Genomic DNA, 20,985 nt, shown 5'->3' on the forward strand with positions numbered 1-20,985 from the left:
AGTCAAGGGATGGGTTTTGGCTGAATGATGGTTTATCAGCGGCCCAAGATGACGCTCGAGTTTGTGGTGGGGGTTTTGGCTGGTTGGCTTGCTGTTTCAGGGCGCCAGGGGCTTGCGCTTCAGTGAGCCCAGCGCCGGATCTTCCTCGGAGGGGCCTGTGTGCTCACTAGAACTAGCAGCAGACTCAGTGGCGTACAGTAGCATTGATCTGGTTCAAGTCTCTCATTGGTACCGGCATCGTATCAAGCACGGCTGCAGGAGTGTGCATAACATGTCTCATACAAGTCACAGTCTTCCAAGATACTTGGCAACCTGGATTTTCTCGTATTACCTGGGCTTTGTATTGGTGAACATTAATGCCTTTGATCAACTACCTTTGTACTGTACCTTCGTGATAAAAATAACAAGTACTACATTCCATCAATCATCGGATCTCATCCTCGCAACGGCGGCACGTGACGGCTCCATACCTCTAACTCGCCACGAAAAGTCTCAACTAAAGCGGCGCTCACTAACTCCGATTTCTATGATACCGTCCTTGCAGGCCTTTGCTTTTGCCCTTGTCAAGTCGATTTATTACGAAGCTATTAAATAGTGGACCCGCGTTTTCTCATTCTCATATGACGGAAGACTGCGACTCATTCACGATATCTGTTGATCTTGATCTCGATCTCAACCCTCAGCCGCCGGCCAGACACAAACTCCGTTGATGCTTGACATAGCGTCTCCAAATCCCTCCGACATGCGCAATGTCGACTCAACCACCGCAGGTCCTGTCTCGCAGGACGAACGCTCCGGCTTCTGAGTCTACCAAGGTGAGATGATATGATCCGGTGCCTTGTCCGGGATCGAACTGAGCTGATGCCCTGCTCAGAGTAAAGCAACTGCCGACGGCGCGTCTCGCCCCGGTAAGAAGGGCTCGGCTGAGAAGCATGCTGAGGCTCGGAGCACCAACGACGCAGACACGCCAAAGGCCCCAAAGACCAGAACTCCTCATGAAGGCGAAAAGGTTATCATCCGACGGCTGCCTCCTGGAATGACTGAGACCGAATGCGTCTCTATTCTGGGCTCTGATTGGGCGGTGGGCAATGGCAAGGTCGACTGGTTTTCATACGCCCCTGGCAAAGTATCTAGCGAGTATGTCTTTTGAGCAACCAGATATGAATCCCTCTTTTCCTAGTTCTCTCTTTCTTTGACGCACTAACATTGGCAACATCAAGGCTTTCAAAGCCATCTCGTCCCGCTAGAGCATACATCCATGTCATGCGGAAGGACTACATCATGCCGCTAAGCGAAGTTGTTCGAAGTGCAACCTGGGAGGACGCCAAGTGCACCTTCAACAGCCCTTCTCTCATCGGCCCCCCAGCCCTGGAAATGTCCATCTACAAAAAGGTGCCAGGGACAAAGAAGCGGGTAGACGCTCGTCAAGGAACTATTGACCAAGACCCGGAATTTATGGCGTTTCTTGAAGGCCTCGCAAACCCCGTTCCACCCAGGGAAGGCATCGAGAACGAGGACGTTGAGGAAGCACCAGAAGCCAAGGTTACCACCACGCCATTGATTGAGTATTTGAAGGAAAAGAAGGCAAACAAAGCCAAGGAAGCTGCCGCTGCCAAGAGCGCGAAGCATTCCAGACAAGAGACCACGACAGCCAAGGGCAAATCCGGCTCTAAGGAGGATGAGGGCTCTAAGAAGAAGAGCAAGGATTCTAGGAGCTCCAAGGCTGAGAAGGCGGCCCCTAAGGAGCCCGTCAAGATTCTCACTAAGAAAGCTGCTGCAGCTTCCTCTGAAAAGTCTGCCGAGGCCGCCAAACCGGCCGCAAGCCAGACCAGCACGAGCGGCAATGCTAGTAGTACCACTGAAGCGCCAACCCCCAAGAGCCGCCGTGCCGGTGTTTCCATTGCCGCCCGTATGCTTCAGAGAGATCTCGGTCTTAGTCCAGGTAGTGCCTATCGACGAGCCCGACAAGATGCTGCAAAGGCCGAAGCCGGTTCCAAATCTTCGGCAACCGACAAAGAAAATAAAGAAACATCTAGCGCAGCAAACGAGAACCAACCATCTCCCACACCATCTTCAAACGAAACGGCGACAAATGCCCAGACGCCCGCTAAGGACAGCGCTTCCAAGGCACAACAGTCAACTCGTAAGACCCGTGGCGGTAAGAACGCCGACAAGGCCAAGCCATCGGAAGCATCCGGAGGGCAGAACCCAACCGCAACTGCACCTGTCATTCTCAAAAAGAAAAGTGCCGCCAGTGGCGACGCAGATGCATCAAAGCCCGCTGCTGAGACGGCCTCCAAGTCTGGTGCCGGCGCGGCAAACGGCCCCAAGAGTGCTTCTGCCAAATCTGCAGGCTCCCAAAAGAAATCTGCAGCGGCTGCATCCGCCAACGCCACTCGCGGCTTTGTCAAGCACGCCAACTCTTCTCAGGGCATCACGGAGCCCGTGTTGAAACAAGCCCTCGAGGTATTTGGCACTATTACGTTCATCGAGGTGGATAAGCGCAAGGGCTTTGCGTATGTCGATTTCGCAGACCACTCCAGCCTTGCCAAAGCCATCTCAGCCAGCCCCATTTCCGTCGCGCAAGGAACCGTCCAGGTCTTGGAGCGCAAGGATAAGAAACCTGCCGCTCCTTCGTCGGGAAGTGGCAATGCCGCCGCTGCCGCCGCTCCGTCTACATCCAACACGGCTAGCAACGGCGCTGCCCCTGAAAAGAGCTCGGGCAGCGGACGCGGAAGACGTGGAAGAGGCGGCAAGGGGGCCGCTGCTACTAACGGCACTCCCATTGCCGCGACGAGCGGTGGCTGAGCTATTTGCTCTCTTTTGTCAAACCTCCCGACGCCTTTTCATTATCATTCTGATTTAAAAAAGAGAGTAGTCGCAGCGGACCCAATCAGCTCGGCAGGATGCACTCCAGATCGCGGCATTCGCGCTTTGGGCTCCGCTGGATGAACTTTTTTCAGCGTCCAAGCGAATTACACAAAAGAAAGCGGTTCCATCTTCACGCCTTGCGCTAGAAGATGTTATACACCTAGTATTATTGTCAGAGGCCAAGGATCCAACACTTGGGGGCCAATCGCAAGGGTCATCAGCAGATCCAACACCAGGACAGAATGCGGAGACACAATCATCATGCTAGATCCTTGACATTGCACAAAGAAATCCTTCAAGGTGTGACTTGGTGTTTGACTCAAGACGATGTATGTATCTGTACCATGGGGGAGAAGGGATGGTACGTAAGGAGATGGACTGGGATCGTATGCAAGGGGTTGGTCGTAAGCCAGCTCCGAGCCTATACTGTAGTTGAATGCCGCTTCTAACAGCGAATAAAACAGGCCAGACAGTTTTAGGATAATGGATGTTCATTCTACCATGCTCGGGTCCAATGCTCACATATTGATCATAAGCATTCACGTCGAATCATCAATCTTCAAAGCCACCAGAAATCCCATATCATAATTCACCCGCAAGGGATCATCCACGTATATCTATAACTAAGAACAAAAAGGCATCCAGGTAAAAAGCAAATCGTGAACATGACCATGACAACATCCACAAACATAATCGTAAACATCCATCAAAAAAAGAAGCTAAAAAGGGAAATAAGAAATCCAAGCAAGGGGAATAAAAAAACAGAAAAGAAAAGAAGAAGGAAAAAGGAAACGATCAGAAAACAAAACCCTCCGTCTTCCGTCTATCTCATAACATGGCCAATACCGTTACAACATAATCGTAGAAACCCAGCGTACATCTATCCAAAGCAAAACAAAATAAAAGACAACCGCTAACAGAAACCCCGCCGCAACAGCCTCACCCTCCGAAGCGATTCGCCGTATCCTAGCCTTCAAGTCGCCCACCCAAAGCTTCTGTCCAGCCTCACGCCGCGCTGCTCTCAGCCCGGGAAGGCCATCGAGACTGCTGCAGTTTTTCTCGATTTGGTAGCTCAGCGTCTTGTTGTGCTGAACCTGATTCGCAGCATAGTTGTCCAAGTTGGGGCGTTGTTCAAAGACGGAAAGCTCGGTGAGCTTCTCATCCTCCCCAAATCCTTCACGAAGGATGTCTTCAACAGCCTTTGCGACACCGGGGTTGCCGGAATCGTCTTGGCTCTCAGGGCTGTAAAGTGCCTTCTTCACCCGCGGGACACCAAAGCCACAGCTAGTCTGGGTTTGCCAAATATCACAGAGAATGACGGCACGAGCACCATCAAAGGCATCGCGTTTCCCCTTGGCGACCTTGCGAACGAGGGCAGGGAATGCCGGCTGATCCCACTCGACAACGGTAGCGCGACAAAAGAGTCGCATGATACGCGGCGAAGGACCAAAGCTCATAAACATGAGACAAAGACGTCCGTTTTCGTACGCATGAGAAATTGTTTCGCACCCAGATCCAGTGCGGTCGATGTATGCGCATTGGTTTGGGCCAAGGACGGCAAAGTGCGCATCTAGGCCTTTGGGAGAGACATTGACGTGGCGGCCATGTGTAGAAGCTGAGCCAGTGAAGAAGACGGGTTGTAACTCTGCCCAACGAGCAAGGTCGTCTGAGAGGGAAGGAAAAAGCTTCATGTCGAAAAAAAAAAAAAAAAAAAAAAAACAATGTTGATATACTTTTGAGCCAGGTGTAGTGGAAAATACAACACCACGACTTACAAACGAGCTTGACAATGGGTCAAGAAAATAATAATAGATGAGGAGGAGGAAGGCAGTAAGCCAAGGGTGAGACGGTCAGAAAATAGAGATGACGGTCAAAGGTTGAAGATGACAGTCAGAGAAAATTGATAAGAAAAGAAAGGGACCATGGGTAGAAAAACAAAAGAAGCAGGAAACCCCGGGTCATCTCGTCGGTGGTATTTTCAATTTACTGTTGACAGCGATGCGTCATTCCAAGGCCTGCAGTCAACAAAAAATGGCTACAAGCAGCGTAGTGCGACGAAATAGCCGGGTGGGTAATAAAACAAAGCGGAGGCATTGGTCCAGATCCATCGTCCAGGGCCGAGAGCGGCAGAGCGCCGGATTGAGATCCGCAGAAAATCCCGGGGCGGTATCGGAGAAGTGGAACCAGAGCCGTAAGAAAGTCGAGTTCAGGCCATTGAGTTTGACCGAAGCCCGATGCCAAAGGCCAATGGAATATCATGTGAAAGGAAACAGCCCAATTGGGCATCAAAATGAAGATGTAGACGAAGATGAGCAAATCAAACCACTCAAGCAAGAGGCAACTAGCCCCACGGTGCAGCCCACAGGCATGCATACTACCCAACTGAGCAACCAATGTGTGTTGTTGTTTTTGTGTTTTCTTTTTTTCTTTTTTTGAACGACATCCACACGAATAGACAGTGAGTCATTTCTCTGCAGAGTCGATGTTGCTTCAAGACGATCAAGTCGACGTCTATCGGCTAATTGGATAGGCATGGTAGTTGCCATCCTCGTAGCTCCCGTCATCATCGAACACGGCGGCTGTGCTTCCAGCAACGCTGTATATACGAGGAGTCATTGGGGTTATTGGGGTCATTGGGTTTGCAGCACTCCGGGGAATGTTGGCATACGGTGGCTTGATAGGTGTGACAACGGGCGCTTGCACGTGTCCAATATGCCCATTGTGTCCGTTGAGTCCATGAGGGCCATGGGGGCCATGTAATCCGTTGGGTCCGTTGGGTCCGTTGGTGTAACTCCGAGTGGATGATCCCGAGGCCGACGATGACCGGCCACCGGGGCCCCAGCCTTCAATGAAGCTGTTGCGCCGGTTGGCGATCGGGGGAGGCGGAGGCGCTGGGGCCGGAGCAGGCGGGGCCGCGCGCCTCTCTTCAAAGCGGCGGGACAAGCGTTCCTTTTCGGCCTTGCGCTCCCCCTTCTCCTTTTCCTTGTCCTTTTCTTTATCCTTTTCCTTTTCCCGCTCCCGCTTGTCTTCCTTCTCATGATCGCGCGACTTCTCCTTGTCTCGGACGCGGCTGCGTTCCTCGCGATCACGATCCTCCTTGCGCTCTTTCTTGCTGGAGGAGCGGGAGAGCTTGGGACGCTCCGGCACCGCCCCAGACATGTCGTTGGCGGCGCCGGAGGGGAAGACGGGAGCAGTGCCACTCAGGGCATTGTACTGGCGGGAAAGGTTGCTAAACTTGGCCTTAAGTTCATTATAGTCCCGTGAGAGCACGTTGTTTTCATAGATGAGCCTGTCATTCTCCTCCTTAACATGGTCCTGCTTCTCCTGGAGAGAGGCAATGCCGTCCTTTAAAGTCTGGTTCTGGTTCTTGAGAGATGCAACGGTGTCCTTGAGAGTCTGGTTCAAAGTCTGGTTCTGGGCCTTGAGTTCGGCGGCGGTAGCCGTTGCCTCGGCGAGTTTCTTGTTGGCCTGTTCCAGTAAGCTGAGGTATCGGTCCCTTTCTGAGTTAGTCTTGTTCAGCTCGGTGTGAGCGGTGTTGAGGGAGTCGAGAAGGCGCTGCTCGTAATCGGAGATGACTGCAAGGGAGAGTGAGCAAACGGCATCCATCAAAGCTGACCAACCATCCATGGGATGGAGAGAGGATTATTGGTAGACGTACCAAAAGGCGCTGAATGCGCCGAGTGCGACACCGACGCCCTGCGCCCCGAATTGGCGGATACTCGCTGATGCAGAGACATGACTGGTGATGTGATGCGATAAACGCAGGATGATTATAATTTTTTAGTCTTTTTTTATAGAATTTTGTCCCTTTTTTTTCTCAGGGGACGAAAATTGATTCGACTGTCGACCCAATGGTAGTGGGATGCGACGCTGCCCAACCCAACGCTTAGACGGCAGGGGTGGGAAAATGCAGGCGAAAGCAGCCGAGGTAGCAAAAGCCCTTTTTTCACCCAAGGATCATTCGTCAACCCAAGCGCGCTATGCACCGGACGCTGTGGATTATGCAGGTGGAAAGCAGAAATGTGTCTCCAAACGCAAAAATGTTCATGTGCGTCTGCGAGATCCGCACACTCGATCTGTAGATGGGTCGTGTGTCGGCGGGCAAGGGACAAGGATGAGATGAGGCGGCAGGTTTGAGATGCTCCAGCTAAAGGCGCTTGAAAAAAAAAAGATGATGATGAAGATGTGAAGATGTAAAGAAGAGAAGAATGCGAATGTGAAAGGAGGAAGAGGGAGGATGAAAAACTTTTTTTTTACCTCCTTCCTCTGCAGCCCCCGGCAGAATGCGGAATAAAGTGGTATTATTTCGAGGTCAGATAGAAGGCCCGTTCACACACACTTCATGCACACGCACGCACGCAGGATGGATATCATGTATGTAATATCAAGTAAGATGAGAAAAATAGAATCAAATCAATAAGATGCAAAAAAGAAAAAGGGGGGAGGTTGGCAGTAATAAGAGAAGAGACGGCGAAGAAGGTAATGGCCGAGAGGGAGAGGGAGTCGGTGACCAGATTCCTGCCTTGGGCGACTCGATGGGCGAAGCCGTTGGGATTTTGGAGAGAGAGAAACCAGACCAGACCAGACCAGACAAGGGTCAAGGACAGCGAGACGACAACGGGCAATCAATCAGTCAGTGGTGAAGCAGCCAGGGAAAAAGGAGGTGTGGCGCCATGGAATTTGCAAGTCAGCAAATGCAAATGCAAATGCATTGGCCGCGAGTATCTGGTACTTGCGCCGCGACGTGAGAGTCATTCATCATGCACGCAGCCAATTGATCTCTTCTACCATTGACTAGCACAGCACGCACACGCTCATCCATCACTTTTTTTCCCGGGTCGTGTATCTGCTACAACGCCAAGGATCCATCGTCGCTGGCAAATCGTCGTCTTGAGCCCGCCATTGGCTGCTGTGGCGGTGCTTTGTCAAGGCATCCAGGCGCTGCCTCGAGATTTACAGCCCCCATGCGTCCCCCATGGCCTCCCGTAGTCTCCCATGGTCTCCCATGGTCTGCCGTGGTGTTGCGCCCAAAGGACTGGAAGCTTCACCACCGGCCGCTTTGGGACGCTGCAGCCTGCCGCCGGAGACTTGCGTGGCCATGGGAGAAGCGAATCGAAGTCCAAGACGGGTGACTCACCAGGACTTTGTTTCTCTGAGAGGGGGGTGGGAGAATGAAGTACAGTAAGCTGTGTGCGTGCGTGAGTGATGTGATGCGGAATCACGAGGGAAGCAGAAGGTTAAGCAACAAAAGAAGCGGTTGGGTGGCTGAGTGCGTGATTGTCTTTGTTCGGTTCTTTTCTGTCTGTCTCTGTCGTCTTTCTTTGGTGTTTCAAACCGTTAGTTTAGGCAGAGGTGGGTGCCCAGTTATGGATCCCATCTCATCAATACTGTTAACAACTAATACCTTCATTACCGCCCGTGATCTTGGTGACGACAATGATCATCTTCCTGCTTCCAACCGGAATCCGCGAAAAGTGCCGACGACGCGTCTCGTCTCCAGCTCGGCTCGAGGCTGCATCCATGGATCCCTCCGTCCATTCGATTCCATCCCGTTCCGCTGGCTGCCGCTGCACCTCTTTGATGGTGTCCCTCGGGCGCCTCCTAGTGGTGTTCCTGTTCTGCCCGCATCCACGGCTAAAGACGCACATGTAAGGCCAGATTGACAGCGCAAATCGGGCCCGACAGATGCACGGGCTGCTGCAGAAATCGGGGCTTTTTTTTTCCTCTTCTCTTTTTTTTTTCTTTTTTCTTGTGAGCGTGTCACAACAGCTACATGCAGCCGGGGTACATGTACACCAGCGCAATATAGACTGCATGTACCTTGACACAAGTTTTCAGACATATATACATGTTAAAGCGAAGGAATTGCTCCATGGGGTTATTTTGATTTAACGACACATCGGCTTTTCCACATGATGCATTTACTCTCTTAGATTAATAGGTACCTAGTACATGCCAGTCGCAAGGCATACACCAACTCTCTAAGGAGTGCATGTAAAAGAGACTCGTCGATCTCGTAGGCATCCATCGGTCCGTGAGCGGGGGCCACGCAGCAACTGCAAGTCCTAGAATCAGTAGCTGGTCTGCATGAGGTTCCTACGCACGGGAAACGGGTATTGTCGTCGTTTTCTTCTCGGCCCGTATCTCTTCATGCTGCTATCACACCTAAAATCCATGAAACAATGGCCCTTTATAGGATACACAACTACTATTGCCTTGGCCAGGCGAAGACCGGCTTAGTCATTCGATTTTCGCCCTCTTCCGCTTTTCGGACCTGTCAATCATCTCCAGTGCTGTTTATAATATGGAGCTTGTGTGTAAGCCGTCGCCGAAGATATGTAGTCAAACTCCATCGTTGTCTGAGACTTGCAACCAAGCCTCTCCTATTTGCAAGCATATTCATCATATATTCATGAAACTCATGCCATAAAAGGTCAATCTGCTCTCTCGCAATCAATCCAGCCTTTGGTACCACAGTAAGCTGGCAATGTCTGAGACAAGCCAAAGCCCCATTCTGTATCCCCGTTTCCGCCGCTGACAGTCTCCGTTTCACAGCATTCTTCAACCTCCCCCAGACCTTGAGTTCATATACGTAAGATACAGGATTGCTTGATTGGGCTCTTGATAAGTGCTACTATTTGTTCATATCAGACTTTAGTGGCCGGCAGGTCTAACAAAAGGAGCAATAAAGGTTCCTCCAAACATTGCTTACAGTAGAATCTTACCGAAAGCTAAGCCAGCATGCTGATTCAAACAACCCTGAAAGAGTTTTGTGTTTTCTTACTCAATCTGGAATATGTTTTGGCCATTTTGGATGGTAATCTGGGGCTGACAGCCACCGAAGTGCATGTTACCCGCTTCTATGCCTGTGGCTTGGCGGAGAAACACGAGTCAGCGACATCTACAAGATGAACCCAAGAGACGAAGATGGCGAATTGGAAGACAAAGTCCCTCAGCATATAGAAGATGGGGTGTTGATCCTCTCATTACCTCCATCAGTAGAAGGTATAAGTGTGCAAGGCTACCACTTGGTGAATGAACTCGGTTTTTAAATTATGGTGTTTATCCCATTATAAATTCAGCCTAGCAGGTTTAAAAAACACCAAGTCATCTATCTTTGTTAAGTTTCCCAAATTACAAAGGACTTTCTTTTGTATTTGCTTTCACTTCTCTAAACCACGAGTTGTCCTATCTTGGTGGATGGAATGGTTGTAAGTACCTATACTTCGTTAGCACCTTAGTCTCGATTTATTTTGTTCAAGTTATGCATATCCTAGCAAAGCCACATTACAGGTGACATTTCCCAAGAAATCACAGCATCATTGCGTTACCAACCACAATAAATCCACCACCTGTCAAACGCCCTCACACCCAACAGTGGCAAAAAGAGAAAGAAAAATGAAATTGTTGTCAAACAAGTAACGCCCCAATCCCTTGTCCCACCAGCCACATCGTCACCGCAGCTCCAAAAAAAAACACGCCCAACCCGGCCCTTAAATAAACGCCTAAACGAACCACATCTGGCAAAAACGGGCGTATAAGGCAGCCATCCATCCATTCCATCTATACACCCTCCTTACATGTCTTAACAACCTCGTGCTTTCAGTAAATATTACCCAAATTTACATTCTTTCTTCTCACCGTGAAAATTCATTGTATCCACAAGCTCACCGAAAATTCCAACCTGAAAGCGGAGATTCCTCGTCATCACTCACACACAAAACCTTTTTTTTTTTCTCCGTGACGGCCATTTGCATCCCATCGTATTAATCGCCCTCTGCGTTGTCAGTTTTTGCCCCCATCCCACGGATGCCGACTTTTTTCCAACACCAACAACACCAACACACTTTTGAATAGACCAATAAGAAGGCGAGACGTATTCACGCAAACGTCGTATTCCAAAAAGTTTAGAATAGAGGATACGATACGCGAATGCCCGCTCTGTTGCGGTGATGAAATGGGACGCGCGTACCCAACACCAACAGCCTTACTTTTCTTAATTTAGAGCATCTAGATACGAAGTACATAGACTAGGACTTTGCTCATGCAACTCTATTCTTTCGGTGTCTTTTACTGCAAGATTTGCCTTTTTAGTTTCTTTGCAATCTGCATACAAAAAAATGCTTATATTCTACACCAAGAGTATCGCGTGATGACGTAGCTGATGCCATACCCTAGAATACTATGTATTTCGCAGGGCAACCGTCCACATGACGCTTTTATGAGTGATCTGAGACCAAAAGCCATTCGGATACATCACGAGGTAGACAACGCTGATTGGTAGCATTTTACTCTTATCTCCTTTAAAGGAAAAAAAAAAAAAAAAAAAAGTTTAAAGTCGTATTCAATAATGTTGATATTCTAGATTGAATAGTTCTGATATCGAAGAGAAAAGATAAATCAAGAAGCGTTAAATAGTAAACCAATAATCATCAAAGCCCGTTATAGGCAAGAAATAGCCATAAATACCAAAGAGACATATGAGACGTTATACCATGTCCAATACCCAGTCCATCCATAAATAAGTAGGTATACAAAAGAGAATAAAATGTCCAAGTCCGGATCGCTGTCCCATCTATAAGCAAAAGCAAACAGTCAGTTTAACCCTTCTATCCCACACGTAGACGATATCCCCCACATACCAATAAAAAAAGCAAAGTAATACAATCACAACGATTTCTCCTGTCAATCTGTCATCAAGGTAGCCGTGTAAATGACTTCTTGAGATTCCACAGATAGGAAAAGTTCAAGGAGAGTAGACGTGGTAGAAGATGAATGAGAATGCAAAAAGCTCAGAGACGCTTAGATCATATCGTTTCGCCGCAAGATATCTTCGTAAGCCTTCATCTTCTTCGTCCGAGTCTCCATCAGATCAAAGATGTCGTTGTAGCGCTTCAGCAGCTCGTCGTATCGCGACCGCCAGTGACGGTACTGGTGCTTCCAGAAGTCGACATCTCCAAGGATCTCCGACACGCGCCGGCTAAAGCTCTGCTCGAGCTGCTTCGACAGGCTACGAGTCTTCTCACGCAAGCCTGCGTTTTCCTCCCGAAGCTCGAGGTTGTCGGCCTCGAGCTTGACAATCTTGTATTTGAGCCTCTCTTCCTCGCGGTGGTGCTTAGAGGAGCTGTCGCCCGTCTTCTCAATGCTCCGGCGGAGAGACTCGTTTTCGATGGTGAGCACGCCGATCTGCTTCTCGAGCCCGGGGACGACGACGACGGTTAGACGCTTTGCCTCGGCCTGTGAAGTCGAGGCGATAGACTTGAGGCGGTCGATCTCGTCCATCACCGACTTGTTGATCTCTTCCAGCTTACGCTCCTTGTCGACAAGAGCGTTCCATTCCTCAAGGCTGACCTTGATATAGTCGATTTCACGAACGCGGTTGTGGTGTCCGCCGTAGGACCGCGATCTCTTGATGGACACAAACTGCTGCCGCCCCTCGGGGGTGGTTTCGACAAACCACCGCTTAGACATTGTTGCCGGGTTGTGTTGTTGTATAGCTTTCTCGAGTGTTTGTGTTTGTGTAGTATCGATAGTGCTTGATAACGATACTGATGTAGTTGGCAAAGGTCTGGCTTTGAAAGTAAGGTTGTAGTAAAGTAATATATTTGTCAAGAACAAAGTTGTCACACGAGTACCCGGGGCGAGGCAGAGTATATATAAAGTGTCTCTGAACTAAATAGACACTCGGTCAGTCCAGGTGACCGAAGCAGACACCACAAGCCTTATCCCGGTATAAGTGATGAATGATGAGCCCCAGCCACAATAAAAAGGCAGAACAGGGCTTGATTCCAGTGTGGATAAAGATAAGCATCCTCCAGAAATAGGACTTTGCCTGGAAACACATGGAACGGGCAGCTCCAAAAGAGAGGGATAGAAAGAAAGAAACATGGCCACGGGTCGAAAAGATACACACACACAAGGCCTGCATTTTTTGATTGTGTTTGCAATCAACGATGACCACCATTATGGATGTGGCTGGTATTAGTGAGGTGGCTTGCGTACGTGAAGGAAGCGAGCGACCAGGGCCAGAGATTTTTTAGTCTCCCCAGGACAAAAGACTTTGACAATCAAAGCTGTTTAAAGTCCTTGGGGGCTTGAGAGAGCACATAGTCCACGAGGCGGAGTCGCCTGACGGGTCACCCGGGATCCGCCCTCTCGGAGACGGAGAAAGAAGCCTGGACGCGGTGCCATGGATGGGGTCAGGAAGAGTCAACTCGCTGCTGCTGGGTTTGCTTTGAGTACAATACTGTGAAAAGGTCAGTCAGTCACTTGAATCACTCTTCTGAACAAAAATATGGGAGTTAATCCAGGGTTGTAATCACCAAAGTTGGAGGATAGCAAAACCGGCTCTCGGTTGGCTGTCTGTCATCTGCAAGCAGTGGAACGAAATAAGCGCGAGCGACCACTGCAGGGACGCTGCAGCTCTCGGAACTTTGGGTCAGCGGTGTCGATGCCCTCCGCGGCCCAGCATTGGCTCGCCACCTGCTGGTTCCTGGAACAATCGCCAGCTAAGGCAAAGCACAGGGCGATGATGCCATGGAAGTGGCATGTGGTGGGTGGGTGGTCTGGTGTAAGTGTGGGAGGGCCACAAGGGCTGTGGCTCAGGCGGACGCGGCCCGTCCTGATGGTGTCAGTTGACTTGCAGCGGGGGAGACGCCCGGAAGCTCGCACTGTACCGATGCCCTCTTCCAGCCGGGTCCACAGGCGAGCTGCCGCTCCTACAGGGCGCCGGATGGTCCTTTGCGACTCCACTGCGGCAGCCCGCGCACTGTGTTTTTGGAGTTGGCGCAACTTAATGGTGCCTGTCTGACCTGCATCTGCATACACGCGCGTCTGACTGACCATTGCGCGTGCGACAGCCAAGTAGCGGTACACGGCGAATGGCAGCAGAGCAGTGCTAAATTAGAGTAGGTAGTCGAGTCTCTTTCTTGTCTGGTGTCAAATTTTGAGCCGCATCTGTTGTTTGGGGAGGCATCCCAGCAGTTGTCCCCCAAGTTTGGCATGGCGGGCCAATCTCTCTGCCTGCGCCACACATCCATCATTCACTCACTCACTCAACTCTCGAACAAGCAATGTTTCGTGCCGGCTCCCGCTTTGAGGCGGTGCTCAGCCCAGCTTCACCTTGAGACCGGGGGAAGAAAAATGATGTGCATCTGCATCGGTCTAGATTAGCCGTTGATCGCTTGTTGGATTGACTTAGACGCGGATGGGAGCAGGGAATCCCCTGGTCAAGAGAGAATCCCCATACGTGTTGCTGCTATACTGATGCGGTTACTTACATGCTGTGTTACGATCAAACGGTTATCTCTCACAATACAACACAAATACCATTCATTCACATGGCAATAATGGAAAAAAAAATAAAGCAACCTCAACTCGTCAACTTACTTCAGCTTTTACCTCCCTTACATGTATTCGAAACCATCTCTAAACAACAGACACTATTAACCGGATCCTTCTCGCCTCACCTCAAAACCATTCCTCACTAACCCCCTCTTAGCTCAAAACCCCCAACAGTCACTCACTCACACCTCAGTCCAAAGAGGCAGCCATCCATCCATCCATCTTTCCCCCTCCTCGCTCTCCAACTCCGTGACTCTTACCGAGTACGTAAAATAAGGCTCCCACGCTTTATTAAGCGACCCTCCCAGTGTTGCCACATGCTACCTCTACCTGAAATGTTTCCTGAGTCAGCCCCGACCCTTCAGTCTAGGCAACATTATCTGCCTTCTACACTCAGGCCTCGCTCACATATTGTCTGAAGATGGTGTCATACCCTAAATTCAGCTTGCTGATAGACTCACCGCGTCCGCCGAAAGCGGCGGCAACTAACCAATTAGACTCGGGTGGTTGCCTGAGAGCCCTATGCCAGCAGCTCGCATTCAAGCCCGTATCCGGTTCTAGGCCTGCAAGTATTCCTGAGGCATGAGAACTCGGTTTGAGTATTTCTGTAACGTGTCGTTTTTGTCTGATTCCTATTTCTTCTTTTATCTTCCATGTCGGACAGGCCGAAGAATGGGTGGCTTATCCGTGGCCTTGCTCTTGTTGTCACGGAGGTGGCATGTATCTTGCCGTCTGCGTGACCATGTAGGAGGTTGCTGTTATATTATCAGGCTATAGCTGGCTCCCTCAACCAACAGCAAGTAGAGCTTGGCAACAAAAGATCCAGTCCAAGGGGAAGATTGCTGTCCAAGTTATTTGCCTTACACGTATTCCTCAGCCTTTGGAGTATTCGGATGCAAATGGCACATTATTAGGCGAGCCTCCTGGAATGTAGTTGATGTTTTCGAGTCAAAGTCAAAGTCCCAGCTATACCGGTAATGATGGTGATTTCGTGACCTTGTTCACACCTTACCATCTCATAACCTATAATTCTCTCCGTTCAGTAGATTTGCTCTGCTGGTTTGCCCGCCTCTTGTGCTCCTTGACACTTACACCACACGGAGAGCATCATCCCTTGATCAGTAAAAAGTATCACGGTATACCAGACATCACATTTACACACTTCCCGACAATAGATTCAATAATTTCTCTCGTTTTTCAATCTTCCTATCCCAGTTCGATTCGCTCTTCGAAAAATCACAGCCAATCCTGACTGTTTCCCACTATGGTATCATAATCCTCCCCCAAACTTCTTCCCCCTTCAAATAAAGCAATTCCATTGTTGTTTTGCTCCTTCACCTGATTCACGCTTATATAACCAAAAAGAAAAAAAAAAGTATATACAGTCTGTCTCGCTCAAAGGACGTTGGATATGTCAAAAGGCACAAACTTTCTGTCTTGGAGGCATCTTTGCCGTCCCCTGGTTTCCCATACTCTTGCTCATGAGCAATCTATATAAGAAAGGGATGAAGAAAGAAAACAAAGAACAAAACTAGCCAGCCGTTTTACAAGACGCCTATTAACCCTCCTTAGGTGCGCCGTGGCTGAAAAGGGAAAAAGAATAGTCAGAAACTGATAGAGTAGCGTATACTTCAATCATTCGAATGCGTACACTCCCTCGTAAAAGTGTGTTATGAAGCCAGAGCTTGTGCAACGGCAGCCTGCAAGCCTTCCAACAAGGCGGCCTCTGCTGCGGCCTCGTCATCTTGTACGACAGTCTGGGACATGGTCGCCTCCGGTGCAGACACGAGCTTGTGCAGTTCTGTTTGCGCGGGGATGGACGCCTGCTGAGGCTGAGATGAGTAGGCTGGAGCGGGCGACGCCTGGATGGGTGTCTGGATGGGTGTCGAGATGTGCTGGGAGAGGTGAGACGGGGTTGGTGTGGAGGGTATTGTTGGGGTAGGTGAAGGATGAGCCACTGTTCCGTTTTGGAGCTGCGTGGAGGCGATCGGCGTCCCAGGCTGGCTCGGGGTTGTTTGATGGTGTTGCCCGAGAGCTGGCGAGTGGGACGGCTGGATATGAGGTGACGACTGTGGTTGTTGATGATATTGTTGCTGAAGCGGCTGTGGGGAGAGTTGGACTTGTTGATGGTGCACTTGTGTCTGAGCTTGAGTCTGTGCAGGCATCTGCGTATGCGGCTGGGCTTGTGTCAGGGCCTGTGTCAGGGCTTGAACATGTGTCTGGGCTTGGGTCGGTGTCTGTGGAAGTTGCTGTTGTTGCTGTTGCTGCTGCTGTTGCTGTTGGAGTGGCGAGTGTTGCTGCAACTGCAACTGCGGCTGCGGCTGGGACTGAGGTCTGGGAACCTGGGGAGGGAGCTGAGTCTGTGGCCGTTGAGGTGCCAGCGGGACCGGTTGTGAGGCTTGCTGCACTGCTGCCATCTGGTGTTCGGGTTTAATCTGCGCCGTGTTGGGCAAGATCATGCCACCACGCGAGATAGGTGCCACGTTGGCCTGCTGTGCGCTCGCCATTGATGCCGTCGGCGTGTGGTGAAGGTGTGACGTATGCTGCTGCTGCTGCTGCACCGAAGATGCCGACTGCGCTGCACTGGCTGCCTGGGCTGGCGTTACCACACTCTGACCTACGGCAGCAGCCACAGTAACCGGTGGTCTAGCTTGGTGATGAAGCTGTTGTCGCGGCTGCTGATGCGGCTGCTGTTGTTGTTGAGGCGGGTGTTGCAGTCCTCCAGCCAATGCCATGATGCCCTGCAGCTTAGCCTGTTCTTCCTCAGAGTTCATTCGTGCTCTCTCCTCAGCTTCCTTTCTTGCAGCTTGGGTTGGGGCCCGGGTCTTGAGTTCTCCTGTAACAGCTTGCAGATAATATGGCATTTCTGAGTTGGTCTTCAAGAAGAATAGCTTCAGGTTTCGTGCCTTGTCCTTGAGCTGCACCTGTGTCCTGTCCTTTAGAATGTCGGAAATGGTTCCATTTTGACCAAATAGGGTCAGAATCTGGCTCCAGTGGGGGCCCTTGACCATATCAAGGCCGGCCATGAGTGCCTTTTCTTCCTCCTGAGTCCAAGGCCGTCGAGTGGAGTGCAGCCCTTCTCTCCTAGTATGTGCTGATGATTTGGACAGCGCTGCTTGTCGGGCTTTGTCGTAAAGAATGGCACTGGGGAATGTCTGGTTTGGTGGGAGGTTATCGGAGGATCCGGTTGGTTGAGGGGGTTGCTGCTCCGGGGCTGGCTGGCTTGCGTAGGTAGTATAGTAGGGATGATGGGATTGGTGTTGATGAAGATGGCTTAGATAGGGTGACTGCGCGGCCATAGTCTCGGCTAGTTTTATGTGAGTACAGTTGAAAGATTAAAACAGTTTTGCAAGCTAGGGAGAGGCTTACCTGTGCTCTGAGGGACTGTAGGTTGGTAGGGAACGGCAGAAAGGCCATGCAGCGTCGTTTTGACATAATTCGACGTGCTTTCCGCAACCAGTGCCTCCAGCTCCTTGTAGTCCGAGATGAGGTCCAGCTTGGCCCCGTTAGTTTGAGCTGCTACTGGAGCAGCTGCTTCTGCCTTTGACTCGCCATTGACAGTCTCTGTTGGCGTCTCCGTGACTTCAACCACGGCCGGCTCTTCTACTGGGGTCTCCTCCGTCAAGCCAGCCAAAGCATTCTGCACCAAGCCCGAGGTGGTTTTTTCGAAAAATGAAGAAAGGTCGTCGAGGTCCAGTTCTCCGTCATGCGAACCACTCGGTATTGTCTCTTGATTGGCAACGTCGCTCAACAACGCCGAGACTCCAAGTTTCTCTCCAATCTCTGTCATGGAGGCGAGTGTCGTCCTCACATGCGCTGAAAAGCTCTTCAAAACATCACCGGTGGGATATTTTTCCTTTAGAGCGGCTATCACAACACGTTAGAACCTCCTGAGAGCAGAATAAAAAAGCAAGATGGACACTACTAACCTGGCTCCTTGGTCTTGACCTCATCAACAAGAACATCTTTTCGGGATTTGATCGAAGTTAAGAGTTCCTGTTGAGAGGCTGAAATCGGCTCGCTACTCGCATCTGCCGGCTCATTCAGTCCTTCCAGCATAATCGTCTGCACCACCTCTTCTATTGATGGCCCATCTCCGTTGCGTATTAGAAGCGACTCGATTGTCTTGTGGGTTCGGATTGCGAGGTAAAGCTGGGAGAGCCCAGAAGACAGGTCGGATAGCTGACATCGGAAAACAGCTGCGAAATGTCTATCGGCGGCAGTAAAGGAATCCAGGCCACCCTCGACCAGCCACGTCCCAAACTTTGCAATGTTGGCTAATTCCAACAAGGTGCGAGCTTCCGCCTCTTGTATCTCCAGCTCATCGGCGGACAGCACCTGGTCGTCCGAGAAGAGCTGCCATGTCGCATCGAAGGATCGTTTTAATCGTCCGTATGAGCGCCCATATCCTGAATCTGCGTCTCCTGCTAGCTTCGACATGTCATCGATAGGCTGCTGGAGTAATATCAGTAGTAATGAAAGCGCCTGCAACCACGTTAATCCTCTGGTGAGCTGAGCGCATTGATCATATCGCATCTCATTGACGTACAAGGTTCCCTAGCGCATGCGTGTTGGCAATGCGCACGTACTTTTCCGGCTCCGACAAGAAGGATACAGGAGCTGGGCGGGCATCGGCGCCGTGTGCGTCGTCCACGTCCATGGGATCGCTGCCATGCGCCTCTCCGGTCTCGATATTGAACTTGCTAACCAGGTCGCCGACATTGGAGAGTGCATTTTGCACCAGCAGCGCCAGCCCATCTTCGAGGGACGTCTCTTCTTCTGTGGTAGGGTTCTCTGTTTTGGGCCTCTTGGCCTCTTGCTCACGCTCATCGTGATTGTCTTGGGCTACGTGCTCGAATGGGCGCTTCGACGCGAGCTCGGCGAGAATGCTAAAGTCGAGGGCCTCGAGACCCGTCGGCTCATGTTCATGCTCCTGTTTGATCTCTGTGCGAACCAGAAGGGAAAAGGAAACCCATTGTCAGCCACGGGAGAAAAGAAAAGAGAAGCAGCGCAGCAGCAGCAGGAGCATCATCATCTCACCTCTGGGAGAGCCCGTCGGCGCTGTCTGAACCTGCGTCGGCTCAGCCATATTGCCAATTGCCTCGAAACAGGCCCGTCAGGGGAGCATCTGCAAGTCTTTGCGGCCAGAAGCAAAAAGACCAAGTCGACCAGGCGCAAGGCAAACGGAATGGGAAGTCGAAATCGGTATCGGTATCGAGATCTGGGGCGAGGCCGTCCTTCGTTTCGCAATCCCGATCTGCGGGATGATGGCGGGCGGGCGGCAGAAAATTTGCTGAGTCAGATCGATCGCCGATGCCCTTATTTCTTGCCCCGAAAAGCAGCTGCTCCGAGATACACAATGGGCACAAGAATTAATTGGGAGGGCGCGAAATTAAATTGCGAGTCGAGAAATCGAAAACAGGCCAAAAACGGTGTTGCAGAAAAGCGGCGGCGGAGCGAGGCTGGCGTGCACCGATAAAGAAAAAAAATCCTTATCCTTGCTTCCAGCCAGTCAGCAGCGTCCAACGGCAGCTCTCTTTTTTTCACCAGAGGCGGGATAGCGAGGCACTCATTGGATGGATTTTTGTCGCTACGGATAAGGCTTTGGTGGGTAATAATTGCCTCTTGCTATTTTTTCTCTTGCGCCTACAGTATGGCTTTTTGGCTCGTGGCTGGTGAAGGTGAAAAAAAAAGTGGTAGCGGCATTACATAATGCATCGAGATGTCACTCTTCTTTCAGTGTGCAGTGCGTGTTGATCGATGCAAGTCCCGACGGCTGAACTTTGTATGATGCCTCGGTCCAGTAAGGCAGCTGCTCTTATAAAACAAGACCATTGAGTTATTATAATGGCAAGAAACACATAAATAGAATCTTATTTTTATTCTATTAGAATTGCTCTACAATTCGTTTTTAATAAACTTCAGCTCTCAATAACTACTTCATTGTTCTTTCTATTCATCACGCAACACCACATCCCTCTTGCCAACCAATCCCCCATTCGCATACACAAGTAGATCCCACATGTAGAATCAATAATCAGCATCTCCTAATATGAATACAATACCTATATACCATCATCTAAAACATCTTCCATCCTCACCCTAAAAAACACTTCCCTCACAAACCTCATCAATCCTACGAACAAATCCTATCAACCCTACAAACCATGATCGGCAAACTCCAATGCCAAACCCACACCCGCACCCCCTGGGGCCAATCCCCCCACCGCTACGACCACCGCATCCGCTACCTCGTCATGGGCCTCCTCTGCGCCTCCATCCTCGCCGTCTTCATCGTCAGCCTCGTCTTCATCGGCGACCGAGCAGTCCAAAACTACCAGCCCTCGTCACCCCCCGACGATACTCCTACGGCTTCACTTGAGCCGTTATCGACCCCAAACGCCACTAACACGAATACTACTACAAACACTTCTTCGCTGTACGTCAAGAGTAGCAGGGTTACATGACTCTTCTATATGAGACGTTGGAAGACGGAGACAAGCTGCAACTCCCAAAGGCCTCACGTCGAATAGAATGGTCACTGGTTACAAGCTCAGTTAGAATAGCGTGGCACATGGGAGCAAGCTTCGCCAATACTACATCAAAACACATCATACAATACTGAAACAGGGATATCAACAGCTGATGTACAACATATCTTCATGCATTAAATATAAACACTGTCATGCCTCGTTACGCGGCACATGTCATGTAAAAACATCCCCTCTCCAAACATTCAGCCATCATAAAAAGAGCATTAGAGGAAGCAAG

General features: G+C 50.4%; 6 protein-coding genes across 6 annotated transcripts; 2 read left to right on the forward strand and 4 right to left on the reverse strand.

Annotated features, from left to right (window-relative positions):
- Positions 1-749: 749 nt before the first annotated feature.
- On the forward strand, positions 750-2,808 carry T069G_08509 (smg-4/UPF3 family domain-containing protein; the record flags this gene model as incomplete). Its single annotated transcript, XM_056175719.1, has 3 exons — positions 750-815; positions 875-1,137; positions 1,221-2,808. The coding sequence occupies 3 exons, from the start codon at positions 750-752 to the stop codon at positions 2,806-2,808; spliced, it is 1,917 nt and encodes a 638-aa protein (XP_056026668.1).
- A 911-nt stretch (positions 2,809-3,719) lies between these two features.
- T069G_08510 (uncharacterized protein) lies at positions 3,720-4,562 on the reverse strand (the record flags this gene model as incomplete). The annotated part of the gene is made up of 1 exon (XM_056175720.1): positions 3,720-4,562. One exon carries the CDS (start codon positions 4,560-4,562, stop codon positions 3,720-3,722), a length of 843 nt encoding a protein of 280 aa, XP_056026669.1.
- Positions 4,563-5,382: 820 nt separating this feature from the next.
- Positions 5,383-6,498, reverse strand: T069G_08511 (autophagy protein apg6 domain-containing protein; the record flags this gene model as incomplete). The annotated part of the gene is made up of 1 exon (XM_056175721.1): positions 5,383-6,498. One exon carries the CDS (start codon positions 6,496-6,498, stop codon positions 5,383-5,385), a length of 1,116 nt encoding a protein of 371 aa, XP_056026670.1.
- Positions 6,499-11,673: 5,175 nt separating this feature from the next.
- T069G_08512 (uncharacterized protein) lies at positions 11,674-12,342 on the reverse strand (the record flags this gene model as incomplete). The annotated part of the gene is made up of 1 exon (XM_056175722.1): positions 11,674-12,342. One exon carries the CDS (start codon positions 12,340-12,342, stop codon positions 11,674-11,676), a length of 669 nt encoding a protein of 222 aa, XP_056026671.1.
- Positions 12,343-15,884: 3,542 nt separating this feature from the next.
- T069G_08513 (telomere repeat binding factor (TRF) domain-containing protein) lies at positions 15,885-19,303 on the reverse strand (the record flags this gene model as incomplete). Its single annotated transcript, XM_056175723.1, has 6 exons — positions 15,885-16,490; positions 16,557-17,521; positions 17,584-18,081; positions 18,144-18,699; positions 18,764-19,158; positions 19,255-19,303. The coding sequence occupies 6 exons, from the start codon at positions 19,301-19,303 to the stop codon at positions 15,885-15,887; spliced, it is 3,069 nt and encodes a 1,022-aa protein (XP_056026672.1).
- Positions 19,304-20,381: 1,078 nt separating this feature from the next.
- T069G_08514 (uncharacterized protein) lies at positions 20,382-20,681 on the forward strand (the record flags this gene model as incomplete). Its single annotated transcript, XM_056175724.1, has 1 exon — positions 20,382-20,681. One exon carries the CDS (start codon positions 20,382-20,384, stop codon positions 20,679-20,681), a length of 300 nt encoding a protein of 99 aa, XP_056026673.1.
- Positions 20,682-20,985: the final 304 nt, after the last annotated feature.

This window comes from Trichoderma breve, chromosome 5 (assembly GCF_028502605.1).
Source record: "Trichoderma breve strain T069 chromosome 5, whole genome shotgun sequence".
NCBI lineage: Eukaryota > Fungi > Ascomycota > Sordariomycetes > Hypocreales > Hypocreaceae > Trichoderma > Trichoderma breve.